We start from the raw sequence: 14,481 nt of genomic DNA on the forward strand, positions 1-14,481 counted from the left end.
GTTAAGGATGAGTGAGATTTTTAGGATATTTCCATAAATACTATAACCACATTATTTGAAATTTTCGACCCCTTCACATTATTGGAGAGAAATCCTAATTCTTCCGGATTTAATTTAATTCTTGGGATAATTATCCAAATTAAATCTAAAACCCAATTATTCTCTATTTTCTTAATGAGAAAAATCGACACCCTATTGATTCTAGGTGATTTTCGAAAATCACCTATTTTTGGGAAGGAGAAATTATTTTATTTGTTTAATTGATCCTTTATTGATTTCCTTTCATACCTAAAATTAAATATTCTAGCAAATCTTACCATACCTCAAGGAGATCTTGCCATATCTTATTTTAGTTAATATTTAAAATCCATTCCTTATGAGGGAGCCAAATTACACGCCTATTTCCAATCTTAGGTGGGAGAATTATTATTTTATTTTACTCCGTGATATTGTATTCTACTCCGGAAAATATACCAAACAAAATCTTGGCTAAATAAATAGCCAAGATTTTCGAAAATCCCTAGCTTGAAAATCCTAATTCACGCCTTTTTATTCTTCCCCTCTACTCCAAATATTTGTTTTATTTAATTATGTAGAATCAAATCTTCCCAAATATTCTATTTAATTACCTAAAGATTTTATTTAACCCTATAAATAGGAGAGAAACCTAACCCTAGCCCTCAAAGAAATCGCCCCCACCCCATATCACACGCCCCTCTCTCTCTCTTCTCTCCCTCTCAATTTTCTTCTATAATTCTTCATCTTTTCAGAAGAGTTGATGATAGATCTAGGATTGTGGAGTGAATAAACATATATGATGAATATGACTTGGTTTGAATGATAAACGTAAACTGGATCGGTGGGAAAAAGGGGAAGCGTTGAGACATGCATGATTTAGGAGTTGATGTTGAAACTGATTTGTGATATGTGCCTATGTGATTAAAAGGTGAAACCTCGGTTGCAAAGCCGAATAACGAAAGAGAGAAACGTACTTGAAATCTAAGCAGTCGAGGTGGGCTTTATTTTTAAACTCTTTTATGTTGCAAATTTATGAAAGTGGAGAGATAAGGGTGGTTTAAACTGTTATGCCATGCCTGTGATTGTTTTGATGATGTTGTGCGCCTGATGCCTAGTTTGTGAGTTCACTCCATTGGGCTATAGGGCTATGGATATGTATAAACGAATTCGGGTCCAGTAGGGCCGCAAACCCTACCAGGCTAGTGTACACGGTGGATCGGGAGCCGTCCTTGCTAGTCGGCCGGTCTCGTGGGTGAAAAGTGTGGCCACACTTTCGTCGCACTATGAGAATGTTGTGATTGTGGAAATTGATGAAGAAATTGGGGAGTTGTTTGACTGGCTAGTTGATACGCTCGGATTTTGCACGGTTTTAAGGCCATTATTTGGCCCATTTTTAATGTCAAAGTTGAATTACATGTCCATTATTTTCATATTTTTATCTATTTTGGTATTTTAACATGTTTTGTGAGAAATGTGCATATTTGAGCCTAAAAAGGGAGTAAAAACGCGAAGTAGGAAATATGAAGACAAAGACACGTCAGCGACCGCCACAAGGAGTCGTAAAACCATGGATCGATACAAGCATCACCGCCAAGGTAAATGGCAAATTCACAGAAAACGCTGGAAGCGCGCGATAGCCTGTCTTCAAACTCAATTTTCCTTCGATCCTGAAGTCCGATCGGAGCGTTACTACCGATAAGTCGTATTCTAAGCCTTGGTTACTGGTCAGCATGTCGTGAAATGCATGTATTATCTGCAAAACAATTGCTCAAGTGTGCAGGATTAAAGGATCCAAGTCAATAGGAGACGATTCAGGTGACGCAAGTGGAAAGGACGCTAGAAGGGTGCAAGTCACTGACACTGGATGCATGCCAGAGAAAAGGCTCGAGATGGAGAAGAAGGATATCTGAGATGATCATTAACAAGAGCAGAAAAGTCAAAACGTGAAGGAAGTCTACCCTAAAAGCAAGGGCAAGCCTCCCATAAAAGAAGCCACTTGGAGAGAGAGAAAATGTTGGTTCTTTAGAGTTCGGTTAGGAGTTCTAAGTTCTCGGTTCTCAAACACACTTAGTAGAATTCTCTCTAGAAGATCAGTCCTTCAGCATTGTCCAATCTCTCGTTCCTCGCCACAGCTATGGTCCCTTGACGTCCAAGAGTCTGCCGGAGAATTCATCAATCCACCATTCCAGCCAGTTTGCCATAGCAGTATAGCAGTATCATCGCCCGGAGTGGCAAAACAATCGTTATTTTGCTTTCTAGTTTAATCTTTACCTGTTTTCGTCGTTGGATTTGTCGCAAACATTTATCTTTGTTGCTTTTTGAAGTACTTGGTGAAGATCCAAACGTTTTAGCTATGAAATTTCTATTCCGAATGTCTCTTTGCTTTGAGTTTGCTTCATTTTGCCTAGAAAAGTTAGATCTAGTCATTGCTTTTAATTTCTAAGTGTTTTCTTGTCTGGAATTGTTGATCTGAAGTTGTAGTCATGTTTCCATTCTAATTTTCGTGCATGAGTTTTCTGTTCTGCGTTGTGATCATTACCTTGCATGTTAGTCAGTAGAAGTAAAACTGCAGTTTGACCGTTCATTTTAAGTTTGAGCATTTTAATCAATAGATCTCGAGTTTGAAGTTATGAATCTGAGTTTAGTTATGGTGTTTGTGTTCATACGAATTTTGTTAATACTTGGTGAAGGAAGTTAAAACGTCCAAAATCAACTTAAGCTTTGGACTACACTTTACTTAAAAGTACTTTTGTTTTTGTTCCCCTACTTTTCAGTTGTACCGCTCCAGCATCATGTCAGAGTACTCCTCCCAGCCACCTATATACCCTTGATGTCTAAATTTCCTCTTTTTGTAACTGCCTACTTTTCATATGCCTCTGAGACACCTTGTCCCCTATTTTCACGAACACCACCACATGCCTGTTATTTTCACGCCTACTAGTCAATAGAGTACCACATTTATTTCTTGCCTATGTAAAATCTCATCCCAAGCGTGGTAGCGAACCAAAAACACCCAGGAAAGTCACCGTAGTTATCCGAACGTGTCCATCCTTGTGGATTCGACCCTCCTTTACCTCCACTATACTAATCAGTAGAAGTGGGTTGAGGAAACTTGTTTGAAACTAGGTCCCGGTTGTTGTACCAACGACTCAGCTGGGTCGGGAATCTCTTCCAGATCAGTTGGATACATTCCAAATTAAATACGAAAACCTGACCAGAGGGACCTCTTCAAAATGGCGCCGTTGTCGGGGATGGATGGTATTCATACATGTTATTGTGTGTGATCTTTTTGGTGTACATACCGTTTTATAATTCTCCTTTACTTTTTGTTTTCAGCTTATGAGAAGTGGCTCTGCTCCTAGCCAGTGGGAGACCAAGGATACTTCCTCGAGGTACAATACTCAGTTACCACTCGTTCTCGTCCTCGTCGACGCACTTTCCGACCCAGCACCAGCAGCGACGAGGAGAAAGAAGATCTAGAGTACCAACTCCTGGAGCTTCCACCCACCAATAAGAACACTAGTGAGAATGGCTGACCAAGGTGGGATCCCGAGCCCGCAACACTTACCGCACACGCCGATGCTGAGATCCCCCACAAGCCATAGTGTCACCCCAGCCAGACAGCCCGTGATGTGAAACCCCACCTGATTGCAATCCTACCGACGATCAGGAAGATACGAGGACCCTACTGACTCTAAATTGAAGTTCTCGCACAAGATATGTAAGGCGCAGGCGGCCAACAGAGCAAGCGGACGATTACAACCGAAGACCCTACCTTTTGTCCTAAAGGGAGAGGCCAACACATGGTTCATGCGCCTACAAGCCGACTCCATCAATACATGGGCTGATTTCAAGTTAGTTTTCCTAGCTGAGTTCTGTTCTTCCCGTCTTCAAAGACAGGTGCATTGAAAAGGAAAATATCTTGCATAAGGCAAAAATACCCTGAGCGAGTACTGGGAGAAGTACATGAGTCTTCTGGAGTCATGCCCCAACCATCGCATGAAGGAGATAGAGGTGCACCACACCTTCTATGAGGGGATGAACAAGGAAACCAAGGATCTGGCGAATTCATCATCCGGAGGCGATTTTACCCAGTTGAGAGTCAGTGAAGCCAAAAAGGTTTTACGCAAGCTGTTGAATGCGAAGAAGACGTATGACAACACAAGGGATGGTACAGCAGAGAAAGGGTAGCAAGTGCTTCGGCTACTGACGAGGAGTAACAAATGGATTTGAAGATTGAGGAATTAAAGAAGGAGTTGTTGACTGCAATCAAGCATAACACTCCACCACCTTCTCCGATTGGAGGCAAAGAGGGAACTACCATATGATCAGCCGAACAACTCGCCTGATGTGGAGCAAGCAAATGCCACAGATACTACAATTCCAACGACAATTGGATTCCGTGGAAACAAAGAGATGCACCGTGGAGGGATCACCAAAACTTCCGATGGGGAGATGGAAATCGAATCGAACCAAAAAAGGCTCAAAATCAACCCAACCCCCCACCCGAATCAAAATTCCAACCGTGGCCCAACAAACCCTGACTACCAGTCTAACTGGGTAGGAAGAAACTAACATCCTCAGAACTAAAACCCTCAAAACCAGAACCCGAACCCCGCCTATGTGCCACCCCATCAAAGAAACAAATCCAGTAACCAAAACCGTAACCAATTTAACCCAGTGGCCTCAACATAACAGCCACAACCAAAACCAAAATCGCACTTTTCAACAACCACGACCCAAAGCACAACCCTCTCCGCCCGCATAATCAAGCACTCTACGTAACCAAAACCAACAAAATTTCTCTGGCTACCAGTCAAACCCACCACCCAAAGTATAACCAGCACCAGGGCTCGAACCAATTCCATCACCCAAACAGGTCGAGGAGATCTATGAAAGACATGATGGGAGAGATGCTTGCTTCGCAGCAGAGCATTAAAAGCGACTTGCAGTCCAGTAATGAAACAATGCAAGGAATGCAAAGTGCCCGGAAGGAGCATAGGGCAAATATGGATATGATGAACAGGCAATTGGCCCATCTCGCTAACTCGGTGGGCGAAATGAAAGGGAACTCTGGGAAACTCCCATCTACAGTCCATGTACCTGAAAAGGCAAATGTGAGTAAGATTACACTGCGGTCCGGAACAGCCTATAATGGACCTCAACTCAAGAACCCTATTGGGGAGTCTAGTAGAGAAAGGGTGCTGAGCGACACCATCTCAGCGGAAGAGCTCAAGAGGCTTCTGCCTCAGATGGAGGATCCATTTTTTCTAAACGAGAAGCCTACTACGGAAGGAAAGGAGGGAGAAACACAACCTGGAAATGAGCAACCGGAAGGAGCAATGCTCACATCGGAACCTCAAACCCAGGAGGCACCAAGGGAAAGTCCACAAGGACTAACTGGAGAGGCTAAAGGAGAAAAACCCGTTTCCATATCGGTTTGTGACGAAGAGGAAGAAAGAAAACCCCGTGGATTTCATGTCGATTTTTGGAAAGCTGGATGTCACCATACCATTCCTCTAAGCCGTGAGACTGCCCCCTCCTGGGGAAGTTTATAAAGGAGTTCATAGCCGGGAAGGCCCAGGAGGATGGAAAAATCATGGTGGAGGGAAGTTTATAAAGGAGTTCATGGCCGGAAAGGCCCAGGAGGATGGAAAAATCATGGTGGAAGGGATAGCGTCAGCTATTGTACAGGAGAAACTACCACCCAAGAGAGCCGACCCAGGTATGTTTACTTTACCCATAACAATTGGAGATGTAAAAATCGAGCATGCAATGTGTGATTTAGGAGCATCTATCAATGTTATGCCGTTATCCATTTATAATCGGTTGAAGGGGGTAAAATTGTCAAATACTAGGGTGTTGATCCAACTGGCTGATAGGTCATGTATAAATCCTGAGGGTGTGTTAGAAAATGTGTTGGTCAGGATACAAAACTTTACTTATCCCGCTGATTTTTATGTCATTAAAATGAGTGAACCAGAAGCTAGGGAGTCTAGCGGGATATTGTTAGGAAGACCATTTTTAAGAACGGCTAAGACAATTGTGGATATGGCTGAGGGGACAATCTGCATTGACTTTAATGGTGAGAAATTTGTTTTTGACATCAATGAAGCCATGAAAAAACCAATAGATTTTGAAAATCTATGTTATGTTGATGTAATTGACCCCTTAGTCCAAGAATTTCTTGAGACCGAATTATTGCAGGAAAAGCTCCAAGCCTTGGATGTGTATGCCCAGGCTGATGTGGAAGCAGCCGCATGGTGTGATCTGATCAGTAGCCGAGGGTTGACTGACGAGGAGATCGAAGAAGCAATTACGGAATTTTGTCAGAAGTCAGAACTAGCAGGATCCGTAGGGGCCGTGCTACCGGCCAGTATGGAGGAAAAATCAGATGCTGAACAAGAGCAAGAGGAGGATTCAAAGAAGAACCCTCTACCTACGGACACACTACCCCCGCAAGTGGAGTTGAAAAAGTTGCCAGTGAACCTTAAGTATGCCTACCTCGGGGAGGAAGACTCGTTCCCTGTAATCATCAATAGCGGGCTGACTGAAGAGCAAGAGGCAAGACTACTAACTGTGCTGAGCAAAAACAAGAAGGCTATTGGATGGAGCCTTACGGACTTGGTGGGGATAAGCCCGGACGTCTGCATGCACCACATTAGGCTGGAGGAGGGAGCCAAGGCACATAGAGATTCTCAAAGAAAGGTGAACCCAAACATGCGGGAAGAGATACTGAAGGAAATCTTGAAGTTACTCTCACTGGGCATTATATACTCGGTACCAGATAGTGAATGGTTCAGCCCAATCCATATGGTCCCCAAGAAATCAGGATCCAGGTGGTTAAGAATGAGAGGAATGAGCTAGTGCCCACCAGACTAGTCAGCTGGATGGCGAATGTGTATAGATTACCTCAGCTGAGCAGAGTGCAACCAGGGACCATTTCCCCTGCCATTCATCGATCAAATGCTTGGAGCGACTTGGCATGGAGGAAGTACTTATGCTTTTTGGATGGGTACTCAGTGGTTACTTTCAAATCTACGTGAACCTCGGAGGACTAGGATAAGACCACGTTCACCTGTCCGTTTGGAACCTATGCGTATAGGCGTATGCCATTTGGCTTATGCAACGCCCCCGGTACCTTCCAACGGTGCATGATGAGCATATTCTCGGATTTGATTGAAGATTGTATAGAGATCTTTATGGATGATTTCACTGTCTACGGAGACTCTTTCGACTCGTGCTTGCAACATTTGGATGTGGTGCTAGAAAGGTGCCAAGCAAAGAGTCTGGTTTTAAATTTTGAGAAATGCCACTTTATGGTTACAGAAGGAATTGTCTTAGGACACGTGGTGTCAGAAAAGGGAATCCAAGTGGATCAAGCTAAGGTGGATGTCATATCCAAACTACTCCTTCCCTACTGGATTTTATCGAAGATTTATCAAGGATTTCTTGCCAAGATTGCCCGACCCCTTACCAGACTTCTCCAGAACGAGGTGGAGTTCATTTTCGACGAGCATTGCAAGGCTGCTTTCAACCTCCTTAAGGAAAAATTGATTTCTGCACCGATTATTCAGGCTCCTAACTGGGATCACCCCTTCGAGGTGATGTGCAATGCTAGTGACTATGCAGTGAGGGCCGTACTGGGTCAGAAGATCGATGGGAAAAGGTACGTGATATTCTATGCATCTAAGACCTTGAATCAAGCCCAACGGAATTATGACACCACCGAGAAGGAGACGTTGGCGGTTGTCTATTCATTCGAAAAGTTCAGGCAGTACCTACTGGGATCCAGAGTCATCGTCTATACTGATCATGCGGCAATTAAGTATCTCATTGCGAAAAAAGAGTCAAAACCCCGACTGATCAGATGGGTGCTGCTTTTACAAGAATTCGATTGGGAAGTAGAAGACAAAAAGGGGGTTGAAAACAAAGTAGCGGACCACTTGAGCAGAATAATACAAGAAGGGAACAGTGAAGATGTGAGAGATCGATTATCGGAAGAGCATTTGTGTGAAGTGATTTTCTCCGCAAGGAAGATCGATTGAGAAGAAGTGATGAGGCTTACTGGGCAGGACGCAACAACCAAGGGCAAGGAGAAAGTAGGACAGGAACCCTGGTATGCGGACTTGGCCAACTACCTAGTGACGGGAGAGAGCTACCAATGGTGCCAAACGTGACAAAGGCTCAGAGGATGAAGATCAAGAGCGAAACAAAGTATTATTTCTGGGACGACCCATACTTGTGGAAGGTAGGAACCGACCAGGTCATAAGGAGATGTGTTCCTGACTGGGAGCAACGGGATGTACTAACGCACTGCCACTCCTTCACATGTGGAGGACATTTCGGGCCAAGGAAGACTGCCAGAAAGGTGCTTGGATAGCGGATTCTACTGGCCAACTACGAACAGAGATGCATACGAGTTCTGCAAAGGCTGTGACCGTTGCCAACTGACCGGTGGGATCTCCGCGAGGGACGAAATGCTGCAAGTTTCAGTAATTGTTTGTGAGGTGTTCGACATCTGGGGTATGGACTTCATGGGTCCTTTTCCCTCATCTTATGGGAACTCCTACATCCTGGTGGCAGTTGACTATGTATCAAAGTGGATAGAAGCCAAAGCCACAAGCACTTGTGAATCTAAAGAAGTCACCAAGTTCCTCAAGAGTCATATATTCAGCCGATTTGGGATACCAAGGGCAATCATCTCCGATCAAGGGACTCACTTCTGCAACCGAATGGTCGAAGCATTGATGAAGAAGTACGGAGTTCATCACCGCCTATCTAGTCCTTACCACCCTCAAGCCAACGGGCAAGCAGAGATCTCAAATAGGGAAATAAAGAGCATTTTAGAAAAGACAGTCAACCCCTCCAGAAAAGATTGGAGCACAAGGTTGGAGGATGCTCTGTGGGCATATCGGACAGCCTACAAAACTCCTATCGGGATGTCCCCCTATCGCATCGTCTTTGGGAAGATGTGCCACTTGCCAGTAGGAATTGAACACCGAGCGTACTGGGCAGTTCAGCAGGTTAACGTGGATGCTAAGGCCTGTGAAGAGGAAAGGAAGCTACAACTACAAGAGCTGGAAGAACTCAGATTGGAGTCGTTCGACTCAGCCATGTGGTACAAGGAGAAAACAAAGATGTGGCACGACAAAAATCTGAGAACCAAGGATCTCCAAGTTGTTCAGAAAGTACTACTCTTCCAGTCAAGATTGAAGCTAATGCCTGGGAAACTCAAGTCAAAATGGGCAGGACCTTACATTATCACTGCACTACGTGCTAATGGAGCGGTCGAGATTTCAGGGAGTATCTCTAACTCTGAACCTTTTGTCGTTAATGGGCATAGATTAAAAATATATAGAGAAAATGAAGAGATGTGTGTAGTGGAAGAAATTCCACTACATCTCAATAGCGTCTAAATGACCAGTAGAAAAGGGGTTTAGAGTTCCACCTGGTCAATGTAATATGATTTGTGCTTATTGACCAGGTAAAACTTTAAATACCCTTAGTAATGATGTAAATATTGTGAATATTTAGTAATTTAACTTAAGTTAAGAAGGAAAAACACCAAAAATATTTTCGGATCTTAAATATTAATTCAGAGTCCGTACTGACCACGAGGATACCACTTGGGTGAAACTCTGAATTATATTTAAGAGCCATTTATTTGCTTTATTTCTATTTCTAGCTAATTGAAAAGGGGGAGATGAGTGAAGTTTGAATTTTGGGGTGTTGCAGCTTTGAAGGCGAGTGCAGAGACTGGGAGGGCGCGTGGAGCAGAGACGTGACAGAAGACGTCCAATCAGCTGCGAGAATGCTCAACCGCCTCCCACCCGAAGCGTCGCAACCTGGCAACCGCCTACAACCGGTCAAAACCCTCAACTGCCCAAGTACAAACCCTTACCTGCATTCTCTCATCCACAACCACCACCCCACTCCGAAAACTACCACCCCACTACGAAAACCACCGTGAATCACTACCGGAAAAAGAGAACCACCACCGATACAAGCCATGGCAAAGAGAAGAGCAACCGATAACCCAAGCATCTACCACCGACGAAGACCCGCCAGAAGTCCGAGCAACAGCCGAATCGCAGCCGCCAAGTCCACAACGATCACAGCCAACGCCGACGACACAAATTCCGGCAATGGTTCCTTTAGACGCACTGGCAGCGTATCTAAGGCAACAAGACCCGAACAAAGATTGGACAGCGACCCTGGCCGGATTTAGCCTGACCGGAGGAATGCCGGCGACACCAAACCCTACCCCAACTGCAACCACAGTAAACCCACCCACCACCACCCCAAAAACCTCAAATCCGACATCCGAAAAGACCTCCCCAACAGTAACTGCACAATCAGAACCCTCTCACCCTTCTCCCATACACCAACAAACAGAGCCGCTCGACGTTAGCCCTCTTTCCGCCTATCAAGATCCCAACTGGGGAGAAACAAAGGAAAAGGAGAGCGGAGGGGGAGTAAGCGAGGGCGAGAAGGATGAAGCAGAGAAGGAGGAGATAGACCTGAATGAAATGGCCAAGAAGCAAGGGTTAATGACGGATGATGAGTTCCAAGCGGTTTTGAGGAAGGGAGATAGGATCGTGGTAAACCCCGAAGGGGTGGCTGAGGTACTGGACCTCGCATTCCAGGCAGTAGGAAGGGGGGAAACAGCCATGGAAGCAGATGAGTCGGAGAGGGTAGTCCAACAATCTGTAGAGGAGACGACAGAAGAACAACCGGAGAATGCTGAGCAACTTGAGGAGGAGACTTCGAAAGCTAGCCAGAAGGACACCCAAATGGCAACAGAGGGACAGTATCATCAACGCCGACGACCAGAAAGAGAAGGCTGACAGGGTGGCCGAGGGTCTGGACCTCGCATCGAGTCAGTAGGTCGGGAGGAGGCGACAAGAAGTGATACTAGTACCCGTGTGGTGACCGAGCCTACCACCCAGGAGGACGTTTCAACACAAGCAGACGAAGAAGCAGAGGCAATGGAAATCGAAGAAGCCAAGTACATCCAAGAAAGAAAGAGAAAAGGGAAAGCCCCTGCCAAGAAGAAACAAGCCGTAAAGAAACAGCGCACCGTCAATGCCAGCATAGTGATCAGAGAGCCGGAAGAGAGAGGGAGATTAAGCGACAGCGACTACACTTCCAGCGAGGAGTCTGACTCGGAGAGTGATATCTTTCTAGAAGGGGAAGAATACCATGAGCAAGCAGCTCCCCGACAACCACCATGAACTAGTCCACCCTCCGGTAGAGAGGATCGTGTACCGATGGTGGAGGGTAGAGCTCACCGATGAGCTTATGGAGGACATGAAGCACTACGACACCAAAAAGCTTCAAGACGCATTTGACGACAAGGAAGATAGCAGCAAGTAGGTCAAATGCGGAAAGGTACTCCACATACCCTCTTTGGATGAGTTATCTGTTCGTGATTCCTTCCTGGCCAGTATGGAAGCATTGGGTTTTGAGTGGCTGTTAGAGAATAGGGACCCGGAGATATCTGTGAGATTAACGAAGGAGTTCTTCACCACGTTTAGGTTCCAAGTCACAACGGACCTAGACGAGGTGTCAATTTCCTTCAGGATATTCGGTGGAGAGCTGTCCATGAGTCTGATCGAGTGGACCGTGCGACTGGGATGTGTAGCCAGATCCAGATCCACTCATTTCAACAATTCCATGCTTTGAGACTAGTGCAACTCTACTTGGGCTACAACTTACTGGGACAGAGTAATTCAGCTGCCAGGACGTCCATGACAGAATTCTACATGGTATGGTGCGTTAATCGCGGTAGGAGGCTGCATTTGGGATTTTGGACAGCCTACCAATGCCACCTGATAGCCACCCACCCAGCTAGGAACTTGTCCCTCTGCCACATACTAGGAGCCTTCGTGCGCAACAACATCATCATAATAGAGGCAGAAGACCTATCTCCGATGTACATGGTCGACGCTCCTGGCCTGTTCGATATACCCTTCTTCGTCCGCACCAACTTGGTATACTACAGAGAAGGAGTGCCCCAATTCTACCCGATGGGAGAAGCCCCTGGTGGAAGGGCACAACAGGTCCAAGAGGGGCAAGCTGGGCAGATCGACCAAGCGCAAAGGCTGAGGCAAGAAAATCTGGAGAGGGCAGTAACTGAGCTAGCGGAGGAGAATAGACAATCACGGGCAGAGATGGCAAAGCTGACAACCCTGATGGAGAGCATCCTAAAGGAATTGGCGAGAGGAAAGAAAAGCACTGGAGCTGGAACAAGTGGACATGGAGGACAGAACGAGGAAACCACCGGACATAAGGAAGAAGAAGGTGATGAACAAGAGGAGGCAGATGACAACCAACCGGAATCCACTGAAGAAGAACCAAAGGAACCACCTGCACAGACCCCTGCGCCAAGGAGGAGCAGGAGGAACGTCTGATCGACCCCCCCCCCCCAAACTGACCAGTTAGTTTTCTTTTTAATTTTTAGTTTTCTTTTATTTCTGTTTTCTTACTTTTGTTAAATAGGTAGACTTATGTGTATTAAATGTGAGCAAACCCCATTCATAACACTTAGCCTATTCCATAGTCTAAGTGTGAGAAGTAAAGGGTTTGCTACTTCAGTGCATGTGTTTTGTTATATTTTTTTTGTGTTATGTCATAAGCATGTTACCTCACACTTAGCCTACTGCGTAGTCTAAGTGTGAGGAGTTTATATGTTTATATATCATGTTTTGTAAATATTCTGCTCTGTTTTGTAAATCTATGTATATATCTGAAACTCTCCCACTTAGCCTATTGCATAGTCTAAGTGTGAGAAGTTTTTAGATATAGTATGTGTTTGTTATAAATGTGTGTCTGTCATACTAACCATTCCCATTTTTCACTTCACAGCCCGTATCTGGGGCAGACACTTGTGAAGAGAGAGGGGGGAGCAAATGGCCAGTATGACATGTATATATGTGTTATTTGAGTCAGTGCATGTTAGTTTTTTTTAGGGTTTGTTTAGGTCTAGGAATTATGTGTTATTTTTTTTTTTAATGAATGGGCTTAAAACTCAACTGCCTCGAACTGACGGTGAGGGGAATTGAGGGAGATAAGGCATGCCGAAAAACAGAAACCACCCCCTCCAGTAACCCCTAGTCAGTATAGATGATGCAAGTATGAAGGAAAAACCCATCCCTTAGGTCAGACACGAAAGCCCTCTTAAAAGGTGAGTTAGAAGCCCCAAAGTGGAACCGCTTTCCACTAAACACTGAAAAAAAAAAAAAAAAAAAAAAAAAAAAAACGAAGAGTGGCTACCACATGATGTCTAGGGCAAGGTGACCGCGTGTAGCAAACCCTGAAGGCAGTAGGAAACCCCCCTCCCCCACCCAAACAAAAAAAAAAAAAAACCCCACCCTTAGAACCCCATTTTCTAACCTGATCTATATCCCGAAATGACCCATCAACCACTGGAACTGTGTGTGTGCAAGGCATAAGGCAAGGAGGTAACTGCCCAGGAGGACATAGAAACCAGCTGAAGAAAAGAAAAGCAAAGAAAGAAGGAGAAAATCGATCTGAAAAATTCCAGATCCAAAAAAAAAATAGAAGAAGGTATAAGGGTGGCAAAGCCACAGGAAAGAAAACCGAAGAAAATGGTCGCAGATACTTGACCACAAAAAGGGAAAGGAGAAAGAAGGAATAAGGGTGGAGAAGCCACAAGGAAACTACTGACCAGTTGGAAGCCAATGTCGAAATTGTCCAGCCAAAGAAAGAAGAAGCCCTAGCAAGAAGCCCGAATGCACACAGTTCTCCCTCATCAAATAAGTAGTTAGTTTTTGAACCCTAGAGCCTTAGGGACAACGACCCCAAACATTACAAACCAATAGCCCCGTTACAAGCCTTAAAGACCTTCAGGGCTGCACGTGAGATCTGAGTCCGAAACATCTGTGGTTTAGCATTGAGAGAAAATGGTCCTAACATCCCCTCATGAGGAATGAGTGACTGAGTGAACCGGTGTTTGGCCTAGGATTGGGTGATCCTGACAAGCAGATATACTGACTGGGGAGGAAAAGGGGGGCGGCGGAAGTTCAAGGCTGCCTAAGGCCGGATTGCACCTGATCTTGAGGGGAAGGGTGGTTGAAAATATAGCCTGTTCTATGTGTTTAAGTTAACTATATGTGTTATGTGTTTGTGTCGTTGTTTGTTTTCTTTTCCTTTGCGTCAGAGTCTTGAGTCTAGTTAGGTAGAGTCGGTCAGGGGGAGTAACAAGGCTCAAATTCGACTTATTTCTTTTTGTTTGTCTTCACGCTTGAGGACAAGCATGTGGTAAGTGTGAGCAGTTTGATAAGTCGTATTCTAAGCCTTGGTTACTGGTCAGTATGTCGTGAAATGCATGTATTATCTGCAAAACAGTTGCTCAAGTGTGTAGGATTAAAGGATCCAAGTCAGTAGGAGACGATTCAGGTGACGCAAGTGGAAAGGGCGCTAGAAGGGTGCAATACT

At 44.9% G+C, this 14,481-nt stretch overlaps 1 protein-coding gene across 1 annotated transcript; it reads left to right on the plus strand.

The window, feature by feature from the left end:
• Nucleotides 1–7,220: 7,220 nt before the first annotated feature.
• On the plus strand, nucleotides 7,221–9,991 carry LOC125189574. Its single transcript, XM_048086838.1, has 3 exons — nucleotides 7,221–7,687; nucleotides 8,429–9,139; nucleotides 9,757–9,991. The coding sequence occupies exons 1-3, from the start codon at nucleotides 7,221–7,223 to the stop codon at nucleotides 9,989–9,991; spliced, it is 1,413 nt and encodes a 470-aa protein (XP_047942795.1).
• The last annotated feature ends 4,490 nt before the right edge of the window (nucleotides 9,992–14,481 follow it).

Source organism: Salvia hispanica, chromosome 5 (genome assembly GCF_023119035.1).
Source record: "Salvia hispanica cultivar TCC Black 2014 chromosome 5, UniMelb_Shisp_WGS_1.0, whole genome shotgun sequence".
NCBI lineage: Eukaryota > Viridiplantae > Streptophyta > Magnoliopsida > Lamiales > Lamiaceae > Salvia > Salvia hispanica.